The 22,620-nt window shown below is 41.5% G+C and overlaps 1 protein-coding gene and 1 long non-coding RNA gene across 2 annotated transcripts in view; one reads left to right on the top strand and one right to left on the bottom strand.

Moving 5' to 3' along the window:
* LOC146752445 (cytosolic carboxypeptidase 4-like) overlaps nucleotides 1–22,620 on the top strand; it is a 94,420-nt gene that overhangs the window by 57,133 nt on the left and 14,667 nt on the right. The window contains exon 5 of the mRNA XM_085531863.1: nucleotides 13,878–14,044. Within this exon, the coding sequence (XP_085387989.1) occupies nucleotides 13,878–14,044 (167 nt within the window). The remainder of the gene's footprint in view (nucleotides 1–13,877; nucleotides 14,045–22,620) is intronic.
* Nucleotides 8,880–13,011, bottom strand: LOC146752446 (uncharacterized). The gene is made up of 3 exons (XR_014940628.1): nucleotides 12,719–13,011; nucleotides 12,457–12,548; nucleotides 8,880–11,306 (listed from the first exon to the last, which is right to left on the bottom strand). It is a non-coding gene; the product is annotated as an uncharacterized LOC146752446 (long non-coding RNA).

Genomic DNA, 22,620 nt, shown 5'->3' with positions numbered 1-22,620 from the left:
GGATGTTGTAATCTCTGTATTGAGGTATATGGGAGAAAAATAGTATGTTTTTCTTCTGAGAAAAGAATTAGGGTCAGTGCTAGCAGTAGGAGAAATTGAGATAATACCAGATAGTCTCTGTTTGGCAGCCAAGGCCAAGTCTCACTGTCTCCAAGCAAGGTAAGCAGACCAGGCTTCTGAAGAGTACTTGGATTCAGCCACGAGTCCACATTATTAGGCAAGTCCATGGTAGTGTAGCAGATCCAAAGTGAAAACACACGTTAGTAATTCAGGGTGATGTTTGTGGGATCAAACAGCTCAGAAACCACTTGGCAGGTCCACAGTGACAAGGTGATGCTGGGAAGTCAGTTCTGTGAGTCAGAGTCTCACCATAGGGTACACCATATACACACCATAGGGTGTGCTCAGGTAAAAGCATGTAAGCGTTGCTACAGGAGCTACAGACCTGCAGTTTTACAGCAGAGCCCTAAGCTGAAGTGGGGCTCTTAGAATAGGTAGAGGGTATGGGTAAAGGCCCCAGGCGGGTCTGGCTGAGGACCTTTATGGCCTGTTAGTGCTTTCAGAGCTCTGAAAGAATGATTCATTTCACCATCAGAGTATCATGTCTGGGTTGTCTCTGTTCTGTATCAGAACTGTGGAACAGCTGCTAAAAATAAACCTTAGAAAATCTATTCCAGACTTTATACGAGACCCTGTCTGTGTTGAGCAGGAGATCTGGGGTTCATTCAGACAAGTATCTGAAAACCTCACAACCAGCTGGGTGTACTCAACATGTGTGTTAGCTGTTCTGAGTTTTGTAACTTAAGCTATTAATTTAAGGCTTCTGTTCACTCTGACTAGCTAAGATCCTGACAGGGACTTTAATTCACAGGCATAAAGCTCTGACAGTCTCTGCTTCTAACTGCCATAATGGACAAACTTGATGGGCAAATGCGTTTGTTATTTTTCTTAGGAGACAAAAACTGATTCAGGTATTCAGTTGCTGTGATAATAGCTATTCTAATAGAAGCAGACGTCTCCTAGTGTTGTTTCTATCTCTTGCCAATCTTGAGCTTCACCACTCTCCTGAATGTGTAGCTTTTTAGTCCTTCTATTTACTGAAGGTCTGTAGTTGTACACTGCCTTTCTGAGAGAGCTCAGATTCCACTTGTCTGTCCCTAGTGGGCAGGATAGAAGGTACTCCCCTCCCATATGTTCAGGGGCACAACTGCATCTGCAGAGCTTTGAGGTTCTTTGTCAGAGAGTAGTGCTTGCTAGTTACTCTAGAAGCTGCAGGTGACCCAAAACACTGAGCAAGGGACTCCACACTCTCTACGAGTGTGGGATTGGCAGCACATCTGCCTGATAGAAGGTCTTTATCTCACAAGAAAAGAGAGAAGAGGGAAGCAACTGCTGCCGTGATCTCTGCAGCTGCCTGTCATCCTGCCTGAGTGAGTTTGATGTGGTGCTGTTGCTTCTTTACAGAAAAAGACGCAAGTTATTTTAAGACACTCTTATTATTTTTCTTATTTTTTGGAAATCTTAATCTTTTAAAATATGGCAGGATCTCGAATTAGATGCTTCAAACAATTTTGCTTCCAGCAGTGAGGGGTGAAGTGTAGGAGGTAAAGAGAACTGTGGGTTACCTCCCCATCTCTGCTGATGTCCTTCACTAGGTGCCCTTCACTAGGTCACTCCTCCTCTGATTCAGCATCCCTGTTGGCAGCTTGCAGTACTGCTCTCCTATCTCCCAGAGGATATCCTGCGATTAATTGAGGGATGTATCTAAATCGCTTTAGCATGCAAGCCAAAAGTCATCGGGGACAAAGCTGTTACTAGGGCAGGAATAAAGGTCAGACCCTTGCTGACATGGTTGTCTTGATTAATTACTACACTAATCTCTATAACTCCTTTTCAGCAATATAATTTGGCCTCATCCCTTGCTTGTTTGTTGGTTGTTGTGGTTTTTTTTCCTTCCATTTTCTGCAACTTAGTGGTGAGAGAATTACTGAATAAACCCACATGGAAAATGCTACTTCTCTCTTTCCCACCTCTTGGCCAAACCTATGCCTCATTCCCCCTTAGTGTCCTGGGGGAATGTGTCTTAGTGTCCTGGGCAGCCTTAGCTGGTGGGGGCAACCAGCCCATGGCAGACAGTTGGAACTCTGTGATCTTTAAGGACCCTTCCAACCTAAGCTAAGAATCTATAATTCCACGATTCTTAGGGATTTGAGGAGTGATAGACAATTACTTGAATTACTAGGAACATGATGCATGGAACTGGCAAAATCAGTTCATTTGATACTATTTTCCTGCAGCTTTTTTTATGTAGGAAAGTACGAGGTCGGTGCAAGAAATCCTTAGCGTCCCTGTTCTCTGGGTGAAGTGTATTGAAGGGCTGAGCAGCCAACCATGGCTGAGGGCAGGAGGTGCTGGTAGTTTGGATTCTGCGACTAATACAGCTCTGGGGCTCATTGTTTTGGGACAAACACTTTTGAACACAGAGACTGTGCAGAGTCCATTAAGGATCACCAGCAGCATCAGAAGAAGATACAGAGGGGCTTGGAGAGGAGCAGAAGGCAGACTGAGTGAACGTGTGTAGTGAAGGGTAGTGAACCGAACCTGCTTTGGATGAACAAGAGGGAAGATTCCCTCCAGGTTACTGCCCAGTGGGAAATCAAAGAAATGAAGAAAATCACTCCGTGTTTCCTATTCAGCTCCTCATTCGGATCTGTTGTATTTTCCACTCCTCTGTGATTACGTCCGTGTCTCAGTCAGGTATTGTTTTCTGCTTGAGTTGGGAATGTTCCCTAAAGCTGTTCCGAGTGCGCAATACTCTCTCATTCTCTTTCCCAGGCCAATTTTGGAGTGAATTTTGGCAGATTACACAAGTGCAGAGTGTTTACTGTCCTGTCTTACATCATCATTTTCCCGTATCGTTTATTTTTCCTTTGACAGATTTTTAACACTGCCAGTCTAATATGCATCAGAGATTGTCGAGTATTACACTGTAATGCAGTGTATTGTGGGTAATCCCATGCAAATTGTTCTGTGGAAAGTCATGCTAAATTATCTTCTTGGGGGGAGAAAGAAAAAGGCTTTTGCTTTCATTTATTTTAACCGTTTGTTCTTTGGATTTCAGAGCAGCTGCCAGTGGCAATGATTTAGAACAGTTGTTTGACACTCGGCACCATGTGAGGCGATGCTCCTCCTCAAAAGACATGGTGCTAAATGCATGGCGTTGTGTACTGTGCTAGGTTTATTGTATACGTGTCTCCAGTGTTCACATTTAAAACGTTGGTAGGTTGTCTAAGGAAAAATCTGAGTGTATGTTGGGTTGGCACAGTGAAGGTAGGCATTGCCAATTTTTCCAGCTCCATTGTATGAACATATTGAGGAAATACCAGTTCTTGTGAGCCTGAAGTGCATCAGATGTCTCTTGGAAGAGGCAGATCTGATCATACACGCTCTTGTTTTCTTTTTTTCTTTATTATCAAGGTCATTTGCTTGTAAACTGGCTGCTTTGTTCTTTCTGAGGTCCATATTACTTCCCCAAACCGAGACAGTAATCCTCCTTCTGGATGGAACACTTGATTGTAGTAGAAATGATTGCAGTGTCACAAACAGAGGATTATCGTTTTAAGTGGAAATCATAAAAACAGGTTGAAAAAGACTTCTAAGAAAGAGGCAGCTTGTTCTTATGCAAATTTTCTCAGGTAGTACAGCTGCAAGATAAGAAGTCTTGAAAGCCTATAATCTGGAGTCAGCATCTTCTCTGTTAATACAGGTTTGCCTGCGTCACACTGTGAACGGTCAGTAGGTCTCCAAAGACTCAGAGAAACTTAGTTTATTCTTCTGAGGCCTACATGTCTTTCTCTTTTTGCATGATGCTCTGGAGGTTGAGGCATTACTCAGCTGCTGTGCATTTGCTTCTGGCTGGTCTCCTCTGAAAAAGACAAAGTGGAAATATTCATTGCAGAACAAGAGGAAATATAAGCTGCTTTTGTGTGAGTCACATCAGTTATCCCACTTGATAGAGATAGTTGCCTCCCCCTCACCCTACTTCTGTCTCTCTGATCTTGTTTCCCTTTCTTCAGTCTGTTCCTTACAGCCTTCAAACACCTGATTTCTTTTTCTCTTTCTTTCCAAAAGCACAGTAAGTGGAGAAGTTAAAGTAAGCCTTTGCTGGTGGGATTATAAGAGCAGTAAAGGCTTATAGGTGGTTTGAAGAAGTTTGTGTCTAATTGACACTCATCCTTGGTAAACAAGTCCAAACGTCTGAGCTCATGCTGCTGGTAGGTTCCTTGTGGGCAAGCAACAGGGGCTCATATCTGCTGTAATAATGTAGAATATTCAGTTTTGATCTCTGTTGTTTTTGTTTGCTGGTTCCTTTCTTTTGATACTAATCGTATTCTCAGCCAAAAGAGTGGTTTAAAAAAACCCCATCAGCCATCAGACTACTTGTACCAGCGGACATCTGGGTTGGCAATAAAGTGAGCCTTTGGACTCCGCAGACCTATAAATCCTGGTTAGCAGCTGGTGGCAACTGTTTCACCTGGAGGAACTTATCTTGATGTCTGGCATCTGGTTGTGTGGTCTGTATTCCCAAGACCCTTCACAGGATGTCCCTCCTAACCCAACCTTCTTGTAAAAAGATCATTCTTTCTCCCTGGGCCTTTTGGTAAAATACGTCTGTTAAGGTAACTTTCTGACATATTCAAGCTGCAAGAAGCATCCTGTATCAGAATAATTATGCTAACACCCATTAGAACACAGCCAACAAGCCCCTTCTTTGTACTCCCATCCTTCACCTTCAAAGGGAGCAGTTACCAGGCTGGATTCCTCACCAAACAGTGTGTCTCTTTCCTCTCTGATCTGAACTGGGCACGTATGCCTTTTGTGCTTTCCTGTGTATCCTTGGCTTGGGAAATCAATGGTTCCTTTGTTGCTTTAGAAGTGCTAATACAATGAATTCTGGAATTGTAGTTGCTTACTGTCACTGATCACTTGGAAGTGTGTTAGGTGGGGAAACCAGCTTTGGCAGCTGGCTGAAGATAACCAAAGAGAACTTGTGAAATGAAAAAAGATAGAAAATTGACATGAGGAATCCTTCATAATATAGGGGAAAAGGCGCAGTGTAAGGGGACAGCCATACAATATATGTGAAATTTGAGAAACGAGAAAGGAAGGCTCAGAGCTGCAGATGGCTCTGTGCCCTTACCTCTCACTCATGAGTCTCTTTATGAAGACGTGTTTAAAGTAAATGTTTAAGGAGACCAACAAAGAGAAGGTCTTGGGCTGATCTGTGAATATGTGCATGGCAATTTAACTGCAGGAGCTGGCGTGTGGCGTGGCCCAGGCAAGGGGACTGCCATCGGGTAGAAGTTTTGCTCTGGTGCCAATGGAAGCAGGAGTCAGAGGAAATGAGGGATTTAGTATAGAACAGACTTAGATCTGGAAAAAAGAAGCATGCTCCAAGGCATAATCAAAAGGCTCTGGAAGGAAACAGTGGACCCTCAGGACTGGAATAATAAGGAATTGTGAAGGCTGAGATTTGGATGCATGCTGGAGCTATTTATGCTGTCCTGGGGCCACAGGCATGTTGGCAGAGCTGGTAGGCAGCCAGGACAGGCACAGAGCAGAATGCTGTGGGACCACTCTGGCTGTTTTATGCAGGAAGACAATGTCTGCACGTTATCTGTCGGTGTTATTTTATATTCAACCAAGGCTACAACACACAGAATCAGGTAAACCTCAGGTTTTATTGCTGTAAGAGTTATAAGGGAACAAAGGAACTGAAGATTCAAACTGGTAAAATCATTAATAATGGCCAGTGGGGTAGATAGCAGACATCTCAAACATGCTAAACAATGTGCTCATTCTGATTCCTTATGTTTTAAAATTTACTCCAGAGGTTGAGAACCACCAAAAAAAGAAAAAACCTACGAGAAACACAAGGGCAGGGAAGCACAGTGACTGAGTTAATTGCCTTGATGGCATGAGTGAAGGGAGATGCAGTATACAAAGTTTGTCATTTGTTAAGACTCATATTTAAGTGAGCAGCATTGGTGGACATCCTAGTTAAGTCAGAACTAAGGAGAAGAGAGTTTCCCTCACCCAAAAGAAATCCCAAAGGGATTGGAGTTTTGGGGTGAGGCACAAAAGGGTCATTTGTATAGTGAAAATCTACTTAAAAGTCTGGAAAAATAGGTGGGATGTATTAATCATCACTGGGGTGGGAAGAAATGGATAGTAAGGTGACTCCAGCTACCACTCTGTTTTGGTCTGTATTTCTTTAATGACTGAGAAATGAGGAGAACAGTAAAATGCTAAGATTTACTGTTTGCAGCTGATATGAATTATACAGTAGGAAGGAGGACAGCAAGACTGTGGTTACGGGAATGGAAGATAAAATACAGACGGTGGCGGGGTAAAGCATGTTTGAAGGAATAGTTTAAAGCATTCAAACACATGGTTGGGTTCTGAATTAGCTCTGACTGTTCAGGAAAACATAAGTAGCGATTAGAAAGACAGCTCAATAAAGATATCTGTGCCATGTGCAGCAGCAACAATAAAGAAGAAAGTGAGTAAGATGCTTGTGTATGTGAGAAAATGTAGGCTTGGAAGATGCTATAATATCCCTATAGACGTGAATGGTAGTACCTCCTTTGGACTGCTTTGTCTGTTATGAGTTATTTTCTTTGTAAGGCAAAAGAGATAATGAAAGGGGGGGCTAGAGGAAGCACACAGTGGCCTGGAAGGCAGATTCGATATGGGAGAGTATTAGAGATACTTGAGCTATTGAGAGAGAAAGGGAAAGAGTGCAGAGAGCTCAGCAGTAACACTCAGCACTGTGCTGGGGAGAGGCTTCACAGTGATGTGGATATTTGGTGGCAGCATAGCAGGAAGCAAACTCGCCACCCCATTAAATTCCACTCCATGTAACGTTGCTATCAGGCCAACATGCAGCTTTGCCGGTCTGCTTGTGTCTGTAATGTGCTAGCATGGGAACAGAGCACCAGAGATCCTGTGGGGCAGACAGCTATCAGGCTGGAGCATGCTGTGATGTCTGGGTCATGCTGTGCTGGCTTCTTTCTAAATGCACTCTAGTGCCTAAATCATTATGTTGGTGCAAAAGTGATACCATGATCCATCATGGGGTCTTATTTTGTATGGGGAAGAAAAGCGTACTAGTGTTGCTGTGTCATTTTGGTCAATACATATTTTCATCACCTCTGGGATGGGCAGAATGGCATATGTTTTATCAGAGTAAGAGGGAAAGGCTTCAAAGCTTTCTATATTGCAGATTATAGTATAGTGAATTTCAAAATAAAATCTACTTTGTAATTTCCCAGTAACTATAAATACTTGCTCTGCTTTAAAGCCACACAGAAAAATAACAAGGTGTTGTGTAACATAGAACAATATGGAGGGCATTTCATGAAAAGATACAATTGGTTCTTTATATAACACATAATTAACCAGGAGAACCTGATAGTGAATGACATTATGGAGACAAATACTGTACTAAGAATGTTCAAAACAGGTTAGACGCTTTCTGAATAGCATCTGTATTTACGTTAGCCAGAATAAACATCATAAATCTTTTTGTTGCCAAGCATGTGGTGATCACCAGCCAGGATTAGGAAGTTATTTAACTCCCACGGTGAAATATGGCCAAATGAGTTAAACTCATAGCTGAAAATGCTTGGGTGGGCCTGGAGTCTGCTCACTTTTCTGTATGCTGAAGTTATTCATACAAGCAGAGAAGTGGAAGTAGAGAGGGAGGAAAAGTGATCCAGGGATTAAACTGCCAATTTAGGACTTGCAAAAATTCAACTTCTTGCTTTCCCAGACTGCTTTTATGAGCTAATTCATTTGACACAGACTCTCAGATGTACTTAGAGCTCCACCTCACATTTAATCTTCAGGCACCTCAGGCTATAACCTGGCTGTGACTTGTTCCAGGTTCCATAGAGTTCACACAGCAGAAGGTGTACGAGTGAGAGAAAGCCGTGGGTAGACTACAGATGAATGTTGAAGGCACAGTCAGATGGGGTAACAGCAGTTAACCTGTTGCCAGTACTGGAACCTGCATTAAAGACAGAAATGTTCTTGAACAAAGCACTTGGTTGTCACCAGTGTAAAGTAGTTTTCTTTTCTTACACTGCCCCAGAATCACTGTATGACCTTGAACAGTTTCCCCATTTCTTCTTCTTGTCTGCCAAGTAGGAGAGTTAATTATCTGGAGCACTATTTGTTTTCTTTCAAGAATTAGCACTTATTTTTTCTATTTATTTTCTGTTTTGTTGTTGTTGTTGTTTTTCCTGACAAACAAACAATGACAACAACAAAAACATACTGACAATTCCCACTACTTTTGTTCTTTGCCCTCTGGACCTTCTTTATGGCTCATCTACGTTGGTTTTGCTTTCTATTTTTGTCCATCTTTTATTCCTGATTCAGCCACTTTTCACAGTTATGCCCCACATAAATGTATGCATTGGTCTCAGTGATACCCAAGAAGTGATCTGGCAAAACTGGACCTTCTGGTACCATGTACTACCTTCCATCTCAGGAAGCAATGCGAAAGAGGTGCACCAGCATCCAGCAAGTATGGAAGCATTCCATACCCAACCACTACTGCTCTGTGTGAGTGTGCAGTCTCTGGGGGAGGGTGATGAGAATATATCCCCATCTTTATGCTTACTTTGGTTGGCTATCTATGCTATCTGAATAAGTAGAACTTGACAACCAGTTTTACCATTTGCTAAATCCTCAGTTCTCTTACAAACAGGCCTTTCAGGCCTCTTTCTGCTCTCTGATCTGCTTTCCTCCATCCCTTGAACAATCTAGCCTGTAGCATCTTTAGCCAGGGAAAGAGTCCGTTTGAATGACAAATCAATAACCCATCTTGTGACGAAACAAAGAAGTTTGCTCAGTCCCAGCTGAATCAGAGCATCAGCTAAATTCAGCAGATTTTCAGGGAGGGTTGACAGCAAGCTGGGCCTTGTTTCCTCACCTAGTAGCCAAAGTACTGAGGAAAGCGAGGATGGGCATTCATAACGAAGCACACCTCTCCAACAGTGAGATGGGGATTGAGGTTTCCATTAGTTTTCCTCTTGTTATCATTCCTCCACATCAGCATCCACTGACCTCAACCACCCCTCCCTCTTTCTCATCCTTTTATCTCTCCAGTCCTTTTATCTTCTGTCTTTAACTCAACCCCTCTCATCTTTCTAGAAATTCAAGCTACCCAATTTTTTTTCTCCATCTTCAGCCTTTTCTGCTTGCTTAATCCCTTTGAAATCTTTTGGCCCAAATTTCTATCCCCTAAACTTTGTCTGTTTAGAATGTCATACCTACTGCTTAGGGATCTCTGGGCCATGAGAAAAACTGGCTTGTTCCCTACTGTCCTCATCTCAATAGCTGGTTCCCCATTGTGCATCAGCATGTTTTCTTTCACAGGGGTTTAAAGGACACTATCTTTTGGGGCTGGCCCAGGCTAAAATTTCATCTGCAGGCACCAAATGTTTCATTCAGCTGTGTGGTTTGTCCTGTGCAGCCTCGAAGTAGTTTCTATTAGTATTCCAATGGAGAGCTCACTGATGGAATTAGTGGGAAACCAGACTGCCAATTTATTTATACCCAGCCTTAGGGCATAACCATTGTGCATGTGTAAAGCTGTTGAGATGCAGAGTATACTCTGCATGTGTGTGTGTATGTGTTGACTGGAAGTAAGTTTGCAGGGAAAAATATTGCCTCAAGGATTGAACAGTGCCCAAAAGTGACCGTACTGTGTGCCAAAGATCCCTTTTCTCTGAACGCAAGAGAAAAATGATGGCTCTGAAATCTGTTGTCTACTTGTGTTTATTAATATCTTTCAACTCCAGTTTAACTGCAGCTCTTGTTACCCTGGTGGAGAGAGAAAATTCTAATTTAACTTCTGGAGTCCTTCCACCTTCAACAATATCTGTGTTATGAAACTATCGCTGCCTTTGGCTTGTGGGGTTGTTTAAAGCATATGAGTAATGAATAACGAAGTTTTCCCATTACATTGTCTCTTAGCCTGTGATGTGTTTTTAGGTAAATTGAGAGACGTTGGAAGCATTTAGTTGTGAATATATAGTTGATGCATCAGTGCTGAATGCGAATGAACTCTTTTTCCGGTATAATTTCATCAACTTTCATTAGGAGAATTTTTATTGCCATTATCTTGGCCAAATGATAAATCACGGAATAGCTTTCTTATTTTTCCCCCTCCTTCCGTGTTTCCTATTACTGTGACACAGTGTCATTTAGGAGATGCAGATGAACACCTCACTGCCCTGTTATGATAAAAACAGTTTGGGCAGAGAACAAATGTACTGGTTTAACTAGACCAAGAGCTAATAGGTTGTGTTCATTTAATTCATCTGATTAGCCATGTTGAGTTCCTCTGGAATGTTTCTTCCCACCAAATCATATATACAGATACATCCAGATATTAGAGCATGGTGATGTCTCTTACCATACTGTCTGCTGTGGTATGAAAAAATGAGAAGAGATTAGCAAATAATGTCTAGTTCCATTATTCTTTATAACAGCCAGGAAACTATAAACCTGTTATCCTTTAACATTATGTCTTCAAAAGACATGCATGAGGGGGCCCAGGGGACCAGTGGGCATATTTGTATTGCGCAGCAATGTGTGTATTGAGCCAATGCTGATCCAGACTGGCACTTTCATGTTATGAAGAGCAGAAACTATGCAAAGATATGAGCTGATCATCAAAGAAGAATACCTTTGTTAGCATATCCATGAGGCTAAACTAATTAAGACTGATGATCTTGTCTGCAGCTTTCTGGTACAGTTTTCTGATTCAGACTTTGCTTAGATTTTGCTGGCTTGGAAGACTGCACTGCACTCCGCTTCTCATACAGATGCCTCCAGAGGAGGATGGAGCCATGTAGGATTGTGATGGGGAAAGATAGGGTCTCTGAGAGTTCAGGACATTGCAGAGGACCTGATGGCAGGTAGAACAGCTTCCTCCTGCATGGTAGTGGCAAACGGGTTATATATTGTCACTGTGAGTAGAAACAATCCAGCTTGACTGCTGTGGAGCTTCTTAACCAAAATCAAAAGTTCACCACTTCTCTTTCTTTATCTCTTGTAGAATTTCAAGAATTTCAAGCAAGGCAGGAGGGGCTGGTTTCTACCCAGAGCACCAGCTCTTGGCACTGCTGGCAGATATCATTAATGCTGTTAGTTTGATGCATCAGTTCTGTCAGCATCTTCACTTTAATGGTAGTCACCAATGCAGCTCCAGCTCCTGCCTCTGCTGAGAGCTGAGGAAGAAGAGGGAGAGCATTGTCTGAGTTGGAAAATAAAAGACTGCCTGTGTTTGAAGTGAATTAAATGTGTTAACTTGTAATGTTCTAGCTGAGGTTTCCAGCTGTTATTCCCGAGCTGTCTGTTCTCGAAGCAATATGGGTCCATCATAAAGCAGCTAACTTCAGAGCATGAGCACTTACTGTCTGAGGCTTCTCAGGTGTATTATACTTTTATTATTATTATTTCTCTGTTCATAGTTTCCTAAGGCCTCTTCATATCCTGAATAAAACCCTGGGGAATTGTAAGCCCACAGGCTGAGTTTTAGCACTGTCACTATTCGCATCTCCTGGATTGATAGGTATTTAGTGTGCTGCCTGGATCCTGGAAACAGGACCCTAAGATACACCCCAGGGAAAGCCCCAAGATGTTCCTTGTATTTTTTACCCCTGAGAGAATAATTCCTTTGCTGTGGAAGTGACTTATTTTTGCTCAGAAATGTCACCATTTCCACCTGCCAATTGTAACTGCCACACTAAAATGTCTTCTGAAGTAAAATAATGGAAGTGAGGAATCTATGTAGAGCTGCTAGGCCCTCGTTGTTTTGTATTAATGACCATTGGTTCCTCTAAGCCTCTTCATCTATTTTCTTCCCATTATTAATAATTACTATAGTTCATTGCACCTGGCTCTTACTTAGCAAAGCTTGCAGTGATTAGGATGGGAGAAGAAATGGTGTTAGAGATTTGCTGACTGCTTTAAAGATATTTAAGAGACTTTCTGAGAGCAGAAGTCAGATCTCCAGAGTCCTTTGTCTACACCTGGCAGGGAGGCTCTGTTTTCTCATATTGTTTGTGTGCTCTTCTAGGCACGTCCTCTGCTTATCTAGCTGTCCAACCACTCAGTATATGTACAAGCTCAAAATAATGCATTATTTGTTCATTATTCATTATTATAATTACCTATTCATATTTATTCATATAGTTTGAGAAAACAAGCAGAATTTCAATGTGGTTACTATAGGAAAATGTGTTTGTTATCAGATAGGGCTGCTTTAATGTTAGATTTTATTTGTACATGCTGGACTTGCTGGAGTTGAAGTGAAGGCATTCGCCTTGTAAGACATTTTGTGGCCTCTAACAAACATGAACCAAAAAAAAGCATTACAAGGGAGCTGTAGATGGTCACTTGGGAAGCCTCTTTTTTCCATCCACCTCCATGCTGTTGGCTCCCAATTTCTCTCAGCTGTGCAGAAGATCCTAGAGAAATTATAAGTGCAACCTTACATAGGAAACATAAACAAATTAAAGAAGGCAAAACAAAACTAACTACTAAGAAACAGGAGACTGGAGCTCAGCCCCCTGTTATCAGTTACTGGTATATTATATATATATAATATATAATATATATAATATATGGGCTCTGTTACCTGTAAGATGTGCAGTAACAAACACCGAGTGAAGGGTCAAGAGCAGGCCATGCTGGTGTGGAGCACACACTGTGCTTGTGGCTGGTGCCAGGGCTGTGAGCACGGACTTATGGCAGTTGCTAAGGAAACAGTCTTGGAAATGGGATTGGAGTTCTTGTCAGAAGGTTGGCTGCAGAAATGGTTTGTGCTTCAAAAGCACACGGGGCTGATACTGACAAAGGCTGCAATTGTTCAGCAATTGATTCAACCCCTGGTGTGATAGCATTAAGGAGTAACACATGATGTGATCACTAAATGCCAAAGATGAGGGATTTTGCAGTTTCTTTGGGTTATTTTCGGTGACTCTTTTGTGGTTTTGGAGGTTTTTTTTGGTCTCTTGCCATCTCACTGCTTGTGAGAAACTACCAGTAATTACACCGGATTACTCCTATGTAGGCCCTTGATGTGTTACTTTTTTGTTGGGTCTTTATTTTTTTAAGTAGTGAAAAAGCATGCACAGACAATTCAAAGTCAGGGCTCTTCCATGTGAGGATCCACAGCTTGAAGGAGTCCTCTTGGAAAGGTGATGTTGATAATCCCAGTCCTGTTTTTGCATTTCTTTGCCTGCACGTCCCTACTAGAGACATAGGCTTTTAATACACTGAGAAATTCCTCAGAGTTATTTGTTATTTTGCAATTACTTTGTAATTGATTTTCTTAAAAAGCAATTCATAACTTGTTAAAGATGTTCCCTCCTTCCCCTCTTCACTGTTTTTTCTCTAATCTCTGCCACTGTCCAGTATTTACAGTCATAAAACCTATTTGTTTCCCATTGCTTAGGGAGATGACGCTTCTAGAGAGAGAAAAAAGATGAGACCTAATGATTTGTAAAAGTGTATTTAGTCAGATCCTCTTGGGGTATGAGTCTAATTTGTACAGTGACAACTTCAGTGTAAGTAACCAGAGCAGTTACACTACTTGCCTCTGTTGCCTCTGTAAAATAGAAGCTATTTTAGAATAGATCCTGTAGAACAAATGCTATCATTGAATTCATGATTGACTGTATGGGAACCTGAATGAGGTGATACTGTAATACTAAGAGCTGTCCTTCTGAAAAACAGTCTCCCAACACCTGCGCTTTGTACACTCAGCAATGAAACTTCCTCCTTTTTTCCACCAGGGCCTGCAGCTGGGAACTCAAGAGCTGGAGGAGATGGGAAGCAAGTTTTGCCTTGCTCTGCTCATTCTGCACCTCAAATCCTTGCCCTGCAGCAAGAAGGTGATGGCTCAGGCAGCGCTACTCCTAGATCTGGAGGAAGAGATAACAATAACAGACCGGGCACAAAGGTCAGTGACAGTTTCCTTACAAATTTCATTTTCCTCTCAAAATATTACTTGAGCATATGGATGGCACTGTCTCAGTGAATTCATCAACAGGAAACTGAAGTTTCAGGTGATACTCTGTCCACCTCAGATCTCCTCTGTGGAGTCAATCTCCTACAGGGAAGATGTTCTCTAGGTGAAGGACTTTGATGGTATGATTTAGAAACAGTATGCCTGATTCTGCAAGGATTCGCACAGTCATTCCTCTTTTCCTCACAGCATTGTATCCTACAGACATATGAAGCATAGGTTTGTGATTTTTGGTGCGTGTGATGAAGTCATTATCCAAACAACCATATGGGAGGTGTTTTTTCCTAATTGCAAAATTCATTTCTTAGCTTCCTGTGTTCAATGGGATGTATGCAAGTGAGGTTGCCTCATATGTGGGGAATTTGGCCTGGGTAAAGGTCAGAATATGGGATGCTTCAGCTGTGATGAAGCAGAAATGTATGTGCTCTTTCTAAACCATGCTATTCCTAGTTCTACATGCAAGCACTTACTCTTGCAATATTGTTTTTCCAAGACAAATGGAGGAAAAAATAACTGAGTGATGTGATATGATTTGAAGTTCCCAGTGGGTTTGTTATCAAAGAGTGCTTCCAGCTTCATCAATAAAAAGCCAATTTTTTCTGTTGCAGAAATGCCCCCATAATTTACAGCAAACTTCCAGTCTTCCCCCTGCAGGAATACTTAACTGACATTCGCACCACCTGTTCCTCATGCCTGAAACCATTCTTACAAGCTTGTTCGTGGTTTTTAATGTTTATGGGGAACAATGAAAAAAAGAGAACTAAAATATAGAGACATTCCTTTTGTATAGCTGTGCTCACTTGTACATATGAACACATAAATGAAGCAATTAACATGTATCCTAAATGGTTTCAGTACTGGGGACAGCCATCCGAGAAATCGTTGGTGTCTCATTAGAGAGAGCTACTGAAGCCTGGCCAGGTGGATGAATTTGAGATATAAATCAGATTTTCCAATTCTGAATTAGAGCTGGAGGAGTTTTTGCATGAAAGTAACTTCAGGGAAGGAAAATATTGAACTCTGACTTGTCCCAGACACTGAAAATAAGCCATCTGGTCATACCAACTCCATGAGCACTTTCTCTCATTTGTGTGGTTTTCCATTACCTTTTTCTTTGGTTGGTTTCATGTTAGTGAGCATTCATTTCATTTTTCCTGATGTTGTGTGGGCGATGAACCTTTACCAATATAGCAGCTCTCTAATGACAAATACTTTTAAAGAAGTTAAGAATTAAAGAAAAATCCCTTACCTTGTACAGCTCCCATGCCATTCCATATCTGTTTGTGGTGGTCAAAAGCAAAGCGCTCTGTCCCTTCAAGGTTCTGTGTCATCTGGGGATGGGATGTCACTGCTGAAGGCAGTGTGATGGTTACTTGTTCATTTTCACTCCAGTGGGTGGAATTGCAGATTTATGGAGTTCTGATGGGTTAGGTGCAATTAGTTGGCATTTGTAGTACAAGTAAACATTACATTGTTTGCTCCTGTCTAAAGATTTGCCATATTACAGGAGCTTTTTGCAAAAGATCAGGAAAAGGGAGATGTGGGGACCAAGGGGCTTGGCTTGTAAGTGTATTCTATTTTATGATAAATAATTCATTGAAAAGGATTGTGCAGCTTATTGATTCTGATTCAGAAAATTAATATTTTGCTTCTGGGTTTCTTTGAGTCTCGCCAAGAGAACTGCATAATTTGATTTTAGAGGGAATAAGAGGCCTAAAGCAACCAAAGGAAGAATGCAGAATAAAGAGAGCACACTGCTATGGGCAGGAGAGCAGCTGTATCCAGGCCTCTCCCCCAGCTCAGACTTTGAAATAAAATAATGCATAGACTATGAAATAAAAAACTGATTATCCATCAGAACTGGAGGTTGCAGTGTGGGGTTCCACTCGGTCTAATCTTACTCTGTAAAGATGAAATCCAGTCTTTCTCCATTTAGGTAGCACAGGGAGCTCAGCAGAGTCTTTCTGCTTACTGGTGGTGTGTCACTACATCAATGGTAATTATAGTCTACTTTTGCCAAGACTAGAGCTGTCTTTCATGGTTTAAGGAGCAGGAAGTGTTTATAGCTTAGAACCAGTGCTGTTATCTTCTGTAGTTACCACAAAAAACACTTGAACACTTTCTATGCTTTCCTCTTGTGAGGATAGAAATAACCGAAATTATTTTTGTACCTTTGCCAAAGCAGAGTTGAACTCGGGGCCTGCAGGTGCTACACAGGAGCGACCTAAATGGTTACACTGTGGGATGTCTTTCTTGTGTGCTTTACACTGTGAGCAGAGGTGGTTTAAACACCTTGCAGGCAATCCCTTTTCCAGACCTCTGTACTGTGTAATGAATAGTGGGTGTTTAAGTGGGAGCCAATGGGTCTGACTGCAGCTTAAGTTTGTTTTTGGTAGAGCGTGTTGCAGAAGACTGTCTTGACTGACTTTCTCACCTAGAGAAAGATACACATATGGATGTTTCCTATCAGAGCAGGATTAACAGTGTCAGAAGAAAACGATGACTGTCACTCGACCTTGATGAAAATACGATCTTTATTTAGTTGATAAGGTTCTATTTTGCAGAAAACATGCTGAAATTGCTCTGACCACTCCAGCTGTGATCAGTGAGATTAATTGCACAGTGCTTATGTTCAATACATCTATCTAATTTTCTAAATGTGCATTTCTGAGTGCCCGTCTCTATAGTACTCCGGGTGACAGGTCAAGCCATGGAAAGAGAAGTTAATCCAGTACTGGACAGATCTGACTTCCAGGTGATATGTCTCATGGCAAAGGTACATAGATCACAAGCCAGAGGTCTTTTATGTTACGAAACTCCTACGGTTCATGTTCTGCGTTTGTGTCTTTTTTTTTGTCATGGTGTCTGGTGTGCGTGGCATTGACTTGGCATCTCAGCATCTCCCTCCAACAGCGAACATTTTCACCTGTCAACGTTTATAACTGGATGTGTCTTTTAATTTTCCTCTTAGAGCTCTCTCTGCTCAGGGCATTTTGCAGCCTTACTTTTCCGCTACTGCTGTGAGGAGGATGAAGGAGCAGGCTGGACACTGGCTACTTCTCTAGAATAAACTATTTGCTCTGTCAGAGTCAGTGAGCGGTAGATCGAAGCAAGGTAATAGCTACTGGGGAAATGACTGGTCTAATGGAGGCATCTTGTGTGAATGGGGGATTTCTCCCACCTGATTTCATAGTGTTCAGTGTACAGTCTCCAGTGAGCCGAAGAAAGGTGTGCTAAACCTTTAGTGGTCCTAACAAAATGTATTTTGGAACACAGGCAAGAATTCCTTCTTGACCTCAGTCTAGCACATACAGTATATGAAGTCATTCAGGAGCATTAACTGTGTAGTAAGTTCCCAGCAGAGGCAGGGTAACAAAGTAGCTATATCTGAAAATAAGCAAAAAGGGAGTTGAATTTTTGTCTCTGGGGCTACATTACTAATAGAACAGTAGAGTATTTCCCCCAGAACCTGGAAATCCTTGGAGAACATGAAATTCACATAACAACTCTTCATCTCTGGTTCTCTAAGGGCAGCTGTCTTAAAGACCAACAGGTAACTACTGAGATTATTGCCATGAGATGCAGTGAGATCATAGGATTCTGGATTACCTGAAAGTGCTTGACTGTGTGGAAATAGTTTAACTCTGAAATCTCTACAGTACACTGCAAGTTCCTTACTCAGATATTCTCTCTCCACAAAAACCTCCTATTTACTTCCTACTCAATGCTCTACTCAATGCTGTACCTTTCTAAAACTGGGGAAAGTCTAGTAAGGGGACTTTTGTTTTAGCTCTGTTTAAATGGTATGTAAATGATGTGCTAGCAGAGTCCTGGAACCAGTACTCCAAAGGTTGTTGGTACCTAATATATTGCTTCCCATGATTATTAGTTGAAGACAAAAACAAGTGATTCTTTAAATGTTTCCAAAAAGAATATCATCCAGAGAACATCCTGCAAACTTCAGAAGCATAGATGCATCTGGGGATGGAACAAACTCTTGATCATCCTAATACAATTCTCATAACTGCCTGTCTAGTGGTTAAATTGTTCAAGGTATCAGCCAGCTTTTAGTTAGCATCCTGTGCCCCTGGGGCATTTCTCCTTAACTCTCACACTTGTTTAGGTGCCGTCACCCTCATATTGCACAAGACCTACTAAAGAACTTAGTAGTTTGTGGGTTTTTCTTTTCAGAAACTTTTTATAGGTGTTTTTCTGCATCAAAAGGCTATTCCTCTACCAGCAGGCCAGTTTTAAGGACCATTCTGCCAAGTCAAATGTCAAATATGTGGAGGGTTAACTGCATTTTGCAGCCATCTTCTGAAAAACAAGGTAATGTATCAGTTGATTGTAGAGGCATTTTACTCTCTTATCTCACAAAGATACAGTGCTGTAGATGTTGGCCTCACAACTCTGCTTTTGCTCAAGAAGAGCCACTAATTCTTGTATTTCCAGCCATGTCTTGCAGTCAGTTCAGGCATTCGGAAGCTGTCTTCTGGGAAAACAAAATGACAGCATGTACTTCAGACATCATGTTTTTTGATAATAAGTTTCATGCCTCATTTGCTATGAAACAATTGGGTTTTAAGTCAGTGCTGCCCAGGTAACTTCACATTTTTCATGACCACAAAGAGGATGAGAAGTGACTGCTCACTAAGAGCAGGTTTCAGAAAGCATTACCTTGTTAAGGGTGTTTTCCCCTTTTTCCTCATGTTTTGAACGGATGGCACTTCTGTTCATTCTCTTTTTGCATTTGTGCCTTTGAGTGTTTTGCAAACACTGCAGCAGTTGTAGCCCTTTGTTTGGGAGGTGTTTCTTACATACTGAGGCAGACCCTTGCAAAGTCATTAAGTGTTTTCTGCTGACTCAGATATTATTCATCTCTTGTGTTTCTTTATCATTTCTTATGTTTCTTGAACAGAGATAAATTTCTCTCCTCCCCAGATGGTAAATATACCTTACTGTGATATTAATCAGAAGCAGAATGTTTAATCACTACCATGGCCCTTTGTCCAGGTGCAATCTATTCATCTTCCATACAGTGAGCAGTTAAAATGGTCAGTGAGTGGATGGCAAATCCAATAATATACAAGAAGGATTTGTAGATCATTTGGAACTGTGCTTGCTCTTCTCCTATACTTCATTGATGCACCATCACAATCCTAGATAGTATTGAACTGTTGGATTTCCCATCTCTTCTCTGTAATGCATCCTCGCCTGATTATGGCTGTGCAAGCAATTCTGCTCATCTTTTAAGCTATGTGGCCAAAATGCCATTCAGATCAAAATAGAGTGAAGCAGACCCAAAGGTGGGAAGTTCAAAGAGCAAAAGAACAAAGAAGGAACGAGGCGTGTTGGTTTCAATTCATGCATCTTTAACACATATTTAAACAGCAGAATTACGACATGATAGTTCTGTGCAGTGATGGCAAATGGCTCCCTTGCTTCCTGGTTTGTGTCTTCCTCTGCTTACAGGTGAATGTGGGTTTCATTTGTTGTTACAGTTTTTTGTTTGTTCGTTTAAATTATATGAACTGGAACTAATTTTGGCTGAAGTGTTTGAGTGCAAGACAGTGCTTCACCCTCCCAAATGCCCCATCTCCTCATGGTTCCAACAGGCTGAGTACCTGATCCACTGGGGCAGTCTGTACGGTTGGACTCTGGGGAGTCCTCTGACACATGCATGGAGATGAAAGGGCTCTTTCATCATTTTGTGAATCTAATTCCCTGGAAAACATCAGCAGGAATCATCTGGTAGTTTTGATTCAGATTTCTGTTTGATTGAACGTTCATTTTTCTTTAAGTAAAGATTTGGAACATTTTTAACCTTGATCATCTGTAGACATTAAATATCTTGGGGCAGCTTTCAGAAGGAGAGGTTATTTATTGATTCCATTTTTTAGCTTGGTCACAGGTTATGTAGCTGTTAGAGGAATTTGAAGTTTCTACTGCTTTGTGAACATCTATGAATGTGATATTCCTGTGTTTGGATGCCTGAGCAAAAAGGGCATGGTGATGGTGATAGCTTATTAGGTAAATCCAAGTTTCGTGTTTGCCATACTGTGTCATGTTAGTGGTGTAGAACATGGAGCAAAAGGAGCTGCTAATGTATTTCATATAACTCTTCAAGGGCACCGCCTAACTTTTAACAGTAAAGGAGTGTGTCAGCTATGAGAGCAGCTGCAGAGTTCTGGGGTAGACTCACATTACTGTAAGGAGTCAGAATCAGTTTATGACTACCAGGAGGTATTGCTTAAATACATATATACTCTACAGTGCTCTTTCATACAGATGCTGCAAAAGGGGAGTATCTTCTTTCTGTCCAGGGTCTGACGTAAAACCTTGATGTGCCTGCTCATGAGAGGAAACACCTCCAACTTTGGATTTAGATCTATTACTGGATTCAGATTTTACTCTCAGTACATATATATTGATAATTGTGTTTTGTAAATAAGAACATGAACTTTCTTCCATCCCTCCCTCCCTTCATCCTTCTCATCCAGCACTCTTCAGCGTCTCTCCTTTGTTAGTGTGAGAATACAAGCCCAATGAATTCTGTGGAGGTTCAGCCGAGCAATGCAGTCTATAATTAATGTATTTGGTATTCAGAAGGCTTTTATGTAGCTGTGCACAGGTGAGCCACTGTAATTCAGCAACTTTTCATTAACACTTTCTGGAGCTGTCCCTGTTTTCTTCCTATTGATTTTTATTATTATTATGAAATAACCTTGGGAGCCACACAGATCTTGTTGACTGTTACCAAATACCAGTCCAAGCCTATCTCAGGCTGGGAACAATTATTCATGCTTACTTCAGAGGTAATTCATTTATCATTTAATAGCTAATAATAGCAATTTAAACAGCAGTAGGAAGGGATGAGATGAAAAGAGCAAATGGCAGAAAAAGGAATCACAGAAGGACTGCATGCTATCATATCGAAGGTTATTCAAATTACTGTACACGTACAGATCTGACTGGAGTACCGATAATGAACTTGTATATATCCAGCAGAACAAATGGGCTCTGCATTGCCCTTTCTGTGAGGCACATTGCTACTGCCTGGTATTAGACATTTTCGTATTGATTAGGAGCATCTGTATTTCTGTGGTACAGTCCTTTTCCCTTAAAATCGTACTTGAAATGTGGAAGTCATTGGGTCCCTTCACATGCTGGGATAAAAATTTACTTCTAAAGCAATCAACATTAATTTATGAAGTTATGAAATATCTCCCAAAAGACTGGATTATGAGGGATATGCACTTCCGTCTGAGGTGATCTTTATAGACCAGGATAGTGCTGACACTGGAACGGGATAGAGTCTTTCCTAGAAGTCACAAAGGATAATGAGAGGATTGATATGTTTAGACTTACAGTCATTTTGAATGCAGCCAGATGCGACAATTTTGGGTTGACCATGGATCAGGTGTTTAAGAGGCAGTGTTAGGACACTCCATATAACATTATTGCAGAGCTAGGTGGTGAAGGCTTTACCACACATCAGTCCTGCACAGCATTGATGGCGGCGGGGTTACGTGTGCTGCTACTGTTTAAAACATTAGTGTTTAAAATGGATGTCTTCTGTCGTGGGCAAAATATGATAGAAGGAGCTGCATCCTCAGTGAAACCATCAGTGGGATCCACGTTTTCCTCAGGTCAGAATTTTATATGTATTTAAGTTTCTCAGGCAATAAGAGCAAAGGAAAGCATTGTGGTTCTGATACAGTGATGCTCATCAGCACACTGTGTCCCCATCTCTCTGTTCTTTCTCTGCAGAGGGAACACATGAGATTTGTGCTTTCGAGGCAAACAGCTTATTGCAGGTTTTGGTCTGATGCCCAGCCTGCAAATGAGAGTCTGACCAGGCCACTTGTACTGTGGTGACAGTATACAGCTGCTATCTAGGAGCATATCAAAAATCTTAGCAAGACAAATGAGAGACTGAACAGTTATAGGGATAGAAAAAGACAGATAAATTCATAATTAAAGCTGTCGAGTTGCAGTAAAAGGAACATTTAACTTGGAACGAAAGTGGGTGGGCGAACAAAGTGTCGTATTTGGAGGTGAAAGTTGGCACTTGAACAGCATTTTTAAAGTACTCCAAAGCCACCTCCACTGACATCTCAGCTCTATTGTATATTCTGTCAGAGGCTCTGGCTGTGCAGTGTATTGTGGCTGTGACTCATGCGCAGCCCCTGCTGCTTGCTGCCATATGAGATATTAGAGAGACAGACATGGCAGGAGTATTGTGTGAGACTGAGGTAAATACGTGCAGGTTGGTGTTTTTAGACCCAGCACACACATGTACATGGACATATATGCATAGAGGCATAAACATGTAAGCCAGCTGCTGTAGCCTGTGGCGATTCATTATATCGTCTCAGAAACAGTGGGGGTTTATTAAGATGTATAAGCTAAATGAGATATTAGCAGGAAGAATTTGTGAGAATTTGGCTGGAGCTGGGCCTGCAAAGATGTGATGATAAGATCATGTGATGTTAATACTTCATACGGAT

Source organism: Coturnix japonica, unplaced genomic scaffold (genome assembly GCF_054131305.1).
Source record: "Coturnix japonica strain WE unplaced genomic scaffold, WE-NBRP24 Scf045, whole genome shotgun sequence".
NCBI classification, from domain to species: domain Eukaryota; kingdom Metazoa; phylum Chordata; class Aves; order Galliformes; family Phasianidae; genus Coturnix; species Coturnix japonica.
This window is presented reverse-complemented; position numbering and strand designations above follow the sequence as displayed.